Below are 7450 nucleotides of genomic sequence, written 5' to 3'. Positions count from 1 at the left end.
AAAAACAATTCGCACATTTGCGCATTCTCCTCTTTCAGAATGCGCATTATTGAATTGCAGTATGCCAAATCGTCAACAGATGGTTAGCCACATTATAATAACAAAGTTTGTACGACCACTACTAGCAAATATTGGAAGGAAAGAAACACAGCGTGCATTTCGACCGGTGTGCTATTCAAAGCCTCAGTCCAGGAAAATTCTGAAGTTGTGACTTCAAGGGATGAACATCATTTTTGCCAGGTAAGCTTTTATCTCTGGTATACATTTACACATATTATCTAGTTTAATTAAAGGAAAACTTGAGAATAATTGTGTTTATTAAGCAGAGTGCGTTTAAATTTCCATTATAACTAATGTTACGTATGGTGTTGTATGACCTGCTATCTAGCGGAGATTTTTCAGCAGACTGTATACGCAAAATGGACGTCATAGAGCAGGCAGTATATTACAATCCAGACGGCGGTGAATTAACCAAAGGTGACGCAGAATTCGACTCGGATGCACAGGTGTCATATGAGGTTGTGATTTTGGTTCTTATTGCGTGTTTAAATGTGGAGCTATTACTTCATGGTAAATGTTTATGTCTAAAAGTGGCTATGTTATAATTATGTTACTTAAGGCTACATTGGGTATGGAGTAAATAATATATATCGTGTAGAAATAGGAGTTATGTCAGTAGTAGGGCTACACAAAGAAGATAGGGCTGAACTAGCGCTGAGGTAGTTCCCTTCGTATTCCGCTTATACATCTTGCATATATGAATCTGTGACAGGTTAGGTTTGATTAGTTTAGTCTTCTATTATGCCTTGCATGTACGATAAACTGTATCTCCAAAAAAAAAAAAAAAAAAAATCCCCTATAGATTCAAGGATTTTCATTTCCGAAATCACGGAACTACTTCAGCGCGAGTTTCACGGAAGATATAATTCACAATTATCGTGAAAGCACAAGCTACGATATACTCGTACCATACACTTCGGATCAAGGTGAAGTTACATCAAACATCTGATGTCAACCCATGCAATTATCAATCGTAACGTAATATCTCGTGTACTGTTATTATGAACACTGAGGCATTTACATGTAATAATTATTTATTTGTACTTTCAGGTTTCTGAGATACCGGTAACCCTGCTCTCTCCTTCATCAGAAGAAATAACATCAGTTGAGGTTAGCTTTCTCTCCATATAAGTATAAGAAATTTGTAAAATTCAAATTGTAGGTTAGTTATATCAAATTTTATCTCGTGTGTTCACTATACTTCTGGGCTCATGTTACAGTAGGTAACTCCTGATGCAAGTAAAATGACTGTATTTAATAATTTATACGGAAATACAATCTGGAGCTCCTCATTGTCTAAGTTTCGCTTACATCACACTGCGCATGTGCAGTAAACAAGAGACACTGTATATATGCTGCCTGTGGACAGTCTTGCGAAATTGTTCCCTATCTACAAGTGGCCTCCCATGAAGACTTGCTCCAAATTTTAATTCCGTATCTGTATAATGACTGTGTCAGTTAAAAATAATTTAAAGAACATGCTTTTTTATGTATGGTACAAGGGTAAAGAAATAAATACATAAAAAAATAGATGTCCCTTGCACCGAAAATAAATAATTCAATAATGCAACAAAGACATAAATGTACTTACGCGGTGTTCTGAAGTCGCCCCGTGTGTTTATAGACCAGCAGTAGATGATTAAAAAATACAAAATGACGGTATGTAATTTGGGTGATTCTGTAGGGCAACTACTCCGTGGTTTTCGAACTTTTTTTTTTTTTTCCCACAAACTACGATTTTATGCCCAACTTTCGAAAGATTCATTCATTTATTCATAGTGTTCTGCCCAAGGGCAGGTCTTTCACTGCAAACTCAGCATTCTCCAGTCTTTCCTATTTTCTGCCTTCCTCTTAGTATCTACATATGATCCATATAATATATATATATATATATATTATTATTATTATTATTATTATTATTATGTGAGCCGGAAAGCAAAAAAGGGACTTCTTGTCGAAAATTTAAGATTGAGAGTTTATGTTATTTTCAAATTCAGCATAGAGTTCTAAAAATGTACTGAAATTTTTACTTTTCCGACAAGCAGTCTCTTTTTGCTTTTTGTCTCGCATATCTTAATGTCGTCTATCATATGATATTTTCTTCTGCTCCAAACTCTTCCCCTGTTCACCATTCCTTCCAGTGTATCCTTCAGAAGGCAGTTTCTTCTCAACCAGTGACCAAGCCAATTCCTTTTCCTCTTCCTGATCGGTTTCAGCATCTTTCTTTCTTCACCCACTCTTCCAACATAGCTTCGTTTCTTATTCTGTCTGTCCATAATACAAAAAATTTCGGAAACACATTATTTCGACTGTAACCTAACATAACCAATTACAACCTAAACTAACCTAACCTTAACTAACTCAAGCAAAACTAAGCTAACGTAACCTAAACTACTCTGATTGCCACCAAGCAGTAAACATCACTACCAACAAACATAACATTATGCTACTGTCCAAAACTACATAAAACTTAAAACATGTAAAACCATAGACCGTGCGCAACAATCTATGCATATAAATTATGGGAATTGAATATAGAATAGTTACACTTGCTTAGAACTTCTAAAATCCATGGGGAGGCTTTTCTCGGAATTTGTGGTTGTAGTGATTTAAACATACCTTTCATTGTTAGAAAGAAAAGCCCTAAGAATAATGACAGACAGTGAGGGAACTGCGATGGTATGGAATACTGTCACTGGTTTCTATGGCCAGAAAACATACCGTTAGTGAAAAATGATATACTGTCACTGAAAAAATGTGATCGTAAAAATTTGTTTAAATAGGCTACATTTCTTCACAGCGAAGAGTACTATCTGTTTGCTTCGTAAATCTAAACCACAGCCTTCTAGAACTCTATTCAGTGTGTATTTTTTTTTATCCGTGGCACTACAGCCCGCGAAGGGCCTAGACTGACCAGCTGGCTGCTGGCCTCACACCCACATTCCGAAGCAGAGGTGGACGATCATCTATCCAGAATGGAGGTATCGTGTGGTTAACACAATGATCTCCCCAGCTGTTATAGCTGGCATTCGCAACCGGATTTTGTTACCTATCGAAATTTCATGAGAAAATTTCTTCCCCCATGAGGACTCGAACCAGCGCACATTCCGTAACGAGTCCTAGACAGGATGCCTTAGACCGCGACGCCACGGTGTATTTAGACACGCTTATTTGATAAGCTCAACTCCTGGAATGCTTATAACGGTAGTATTTCAAGTGTAGAAGGCTGAGTTCTGTACCTTGTGGTGGTCATTGTTGCCAATTTAGTGACTGTGTCATTTTTTTTTGTTGCACTTTTTATTAATAATAAATTAAGTAAGGCACTTTGACACTTTAACATTATTTTAAGTGATAAGTCTCAAAGGATATTGTAAAATGATCTAGTAAATAACCGAAGTAACTTGAAATTATTTTATTAAGAAATTTAATGTGTTACGTAAGTTTCAAAGATTCGCGTTACTGACTGGACGAAAAATTTATTGTATATATCATTTATGTCTGTTGTAAGGGAGGGAGTATGCCTTTTTTAAATTGAGGTATGCCAGAGGAAAATCTTGGGGTAGCATACCGCCTCTGGTTTTTTCTCACTTCCCTCACTGATGACAGGTGTGCATAAAAAGATATCCTGTAAGAAGATTTTCCAAAATTTAGGGATTTTGAACCTATATTTGAGTACAGTCTTTCCCTGATGATGTTTTATGTTAAAAATGAATACACTTCATCAAAACATTCATAATTTTAATACAAGACACAAATCAGATTTCCATTTAACATCTGTTAGCCTCAGCAATTCACTATTCATGTGTTACAGTTTTCAATGCATTGCCTGCTTTTCTATAGCATGAAACACTGAAACTTCCAGCTAGCATTTTTCTAAGTTCTATGGTATGGGAATCTTTGACTGGTTAGGTTAGGTTAGTTTAGGCTTTTGTATGTCATGCATATACTAAGTGATGTGAAATATGAGTTTTGCATTAACTTTGAAGTGTTCTTTTTATTTCATATGTTAAATAATCACGTTCAGCAGGGTAACTATAGCGATAAATTCTTTCCAATTTTTACCAATTTTCTATTATGTTTTCAAATCAGCTGACGTCCTATATGAATTCTCAATATTCCAAACTAACTTTCTTCTGAAAATTAGACCATTTTTCCATTTTTTCGTTAAAAAACCTTCAGTGTCACGTGCTATAGAAAACCCACATTGCCTAATTATTTTAAAGCTTTGAACAGAATTAACCAAATTTCTCAATCTTCATATTTTCTACAAAATGAACTGATTATGCTTCAAATAAAGTTAATCTACTTAATGTCTATCATCATCATCATCATCATCATCATCATCATCATCATCATCATAACCATCATTATCATAATCATCGTTGTCAAGGATTAGGCACTCAGACTGTTCTGTTTCAGAATTGTTCACACCATCTGTTTAGAAGTCGACCCACACTTCTTTCATCTTTAGGGCTATACTGGAAGGAGACCTTTGTTATTCCTAATGTCTGGCATTCGCTGAATATGTAATTCTATATTTTTCAATAAAAGTATATTTAGGCCCACTATAGATTTTATAAAAACAGTTATATTACCGGTTGTTCTGTATGATTGTGAAACTTGGACTCTCACTTTGAGAGAGGAACAGAGATTAAGGGTGTTTGAGAATATGGTGCTTAGGAAAATATTTGTGGCTAAGAGGGATGAAGTTACAGGAGAATGGAGAAAGTTATACAATGCAAAACTGCACGCATTGTATTCTTCACCTGACATAATTAGGAACATTAAATCAAGACTTTGAGATAGGCAGGGCATGTAGCACGTATGGGCGAACCGAGAAATGCATATAGAGTGTTAGTTCGGAGACTGGAGGAAAAAAGACCTTTGGGGAGGCTGAGATGTAGATGGGAGGATAGTATTAAAATGGATTTGAAGGAGGTGGGATATGATGATAGAGACTGGATTAATCTTTCATAGGATAGGGACTGATGGCGGGCTTATGTGAGGGCGGCAATGAACCTGCGGGTTCCTTAAAAGCCATTTGTAAGTAATAGATTTTATATCTAATTCTTGTTTTATGTTGTAATTTCTTCTGGTATCTAATAGGCATAATGTGCATCCTTTTACATATCAGAAAAATCTCATTTCTGATGATTCAGCTATCTTAGTTGATCTGATGTTACAGTCTAGCTTTTGCACCCATATAATAATAGTGACTTCATATAATTTTAATAACGTTCCTATTCTTACTTTATGTTTCATTGTCCATTGTATTGTTCCACAGAAATATCTTAATCTATTTAATTTGCTTCCAACATCATAATATAACCTATGATTTTCTATACCCAAAAATGGTAACCCAAATATTTACCTGTTCTATAATATCTATTTGGAGCTTTCCTGGGTTATAATCCATGGAATGTCATTACTTTGGTTTGTTTTGTTGAAATTGACATTCCATATTTAGCTGCGGTCTGGCTTAGTTTATGGACTGCTTCTTAGACTTTGTATTCAGATCTCCCTATAATAAACTGATTGTCAGCATAATGTCATCAGCCAGTTTTTAACATCATCATCGATATATGTTAAAATGTGTGAGTGTAAGCAGGAAGACTGTGAAATGAGTGAGCCTGGGTTCAAATTCTGCTTGAGACAAGTTACCTACTTGAGGTTTTCTTCCGGGTTTTCCTTCAACTGAATGGGAGCAAATGCATTGGGCCCTGAACTAATTTGCCGGCATTATCACCTTCATCTCACTCAGATGCTATATAACCATAGCAGTTTAAAAATAATCAATTAAAAAAAAGAAGCAGGCATCCTTTGTTTACTCTTGGTTCATGTCGGCTGAAGCTATTCCATTTTTCTGAGTACGAATTCTTACCTTATTATTTATGTACAATGATTGAATTGCTGAAATTAAATACAGGGCTCCTACAAAAGCCCTTTCCTGTTTCGAACACATGTAATTTACATTCTATGAATCTGAGGTGCATGAAAATAGCACCAATGGAAAGAAAAATTAAAAAAGTTTAGTTGTGGTAACATTGTTTTCCTAGTTGGTAACATTACCTCATAATAGCGCATATAAACAAATTTGTCCATTGTTGGGGCGAAATGGCTGCTATAGAGGACAGAAAAACTTTTTATGTGCTTGATTTTCATGTGAACCATTCAGTTATTAATGTGCAGTGGCATTACGAACAAAATTTGGTGCAGATTCATCCAGTAGGCCTACAATCAGTAAATAATACACTGATTTTAAGGCAAGATTCTTCGCAAGCACTTGCGATTTCATCTCTACCGACTACAGTTGCTGCAAGCCCTAAAACTAGAGGACAAAGTGCGACAAACAAATTTCTGCATAAGTATGCAGACTTTAATTGAAAATAATGATGAATTTATTTGTTCCGTGGTTTTTTTTTTTTTTTTTGATGAAGTCACTTTCCATCTTTCTGGTAAGGTGAACAGACATAACCTCAGAATCTGGGGGTCAGAAAATCCGCATACCTATGTGGAACTTGACTATACGCTTGATGTGTGCCATGTTACCAAGGGATGACACATTGAACATCTTTAAGGTAAGGAACTAAACGTTTTGAGTTTCTCTTTCCATTGGTAATATTTTCATGCATCTCAGATTCATAGAACGTAAATCACATGTGTTCGAAACCGGAAAGGTCTTTGTAGGAGCCCTGTATATTGAGACCCCAATATCCTTCAGCACTTCACACAATAGTTTTTGTTTTACTTTTTCGAACACTTTCTCATAATTGATAAGTATATAGTAATGGGTACCGGTAGTCAGAATTCTCTCTTTTTATGTTATTTGTGCCAAAGTAAAAATGCAGTATGTGCAGGATTTTCTGCTTGTAAATTCATGTTGGGACTCTTCTATTTTTTCGAAAAAGATGTCAGGCTTTTATTAGTCATTTTGGCATATAATTTATAGCATGAATTTAAGGGACTTAAATCCTTTGTAATTCGAATACTGGGCCTTATCTCCTTTCTTATATAGTGGATATATTAATGCTTCATTTCATTCTTCTGGTATGCAACCATTAACCCATCAAATATTAAGGATATTTAAGAGCCTTTGCATTAATAAGTCTGATGCTTGCTTGATCATTTCCATTATCTTTTCCTGGTGCTTTTTATTTTTAGTTTCTTTGACTAGTAATTTCGACTCGTACATTAACTTGAAGTTTACCACGAAAATCGTCTGTAGCTGCATTTAGATTGGCAACAGGCCATGATTGTTTGGCCAAACACCTGCATAGAATTGAAATATATCAGTCCCCTATCTGCCCATTGTGCAACTCAAACCAAGAAATGGATTCGAAACACCTAAAAATCTGTGGTTCAGTGGCTGACCATGATAATATCTTTGAAA

At 35.4% G+C, this 7450-nt stretch overlaps 1 protein-coding gene across 10 annotated transcripts in view; it reads left to right on the top strand.

Moving 5' to 3' along the window:
- The first annotated feature begins 405 nt into the window (after positions 1–405).
- The window catches only part of LOC138710132 (nucleolar protein 12-like), a 717371-nt gene continuing 710326 nt past the window's right edge, over positions 406–7450 (top strand). For 9 of the 10 annotated variants that reach the window (XM_069840765.1, XM_069840766.1, XM_069840768.1 and 6 more), the window contains exons 1-2: positions 406–518; positions 1111–1170. In XM_069840765.1, the coding sequence (XP_069696866.1) occupies positions 420–518; positions 1111–1170 (159 nt within the window). In that variant the 5' untranslated portion in view covers positions 406–419. Of the gene's footprint in view, positions 571–1110; positions 1171–7450 lie in introns of all 10 variants that reach the window. The other variant, XM_069840764.1, reaches the window with a different exon arrangement.

This window comes from Periplaneta americana, chromosome 12 (genome assembly GCF_040183065.1).
Source record: "Periplaneta americana isolate PAMFEO1 chromosome 12, P.americana_PAMFEO1_priV1, whole genome shotgun sequence".
Taxonomy (NCBI): Eukaryota; Metazoa; Arthropoda; class Insecta; order Blattodea; family Blattidae; genus Periplaneta; species Periplaneta americana.
Note: the sequence above shows the minus strand (reverse complement) of the source record. Positions and strands in the feature narration are given on the sequence as shown.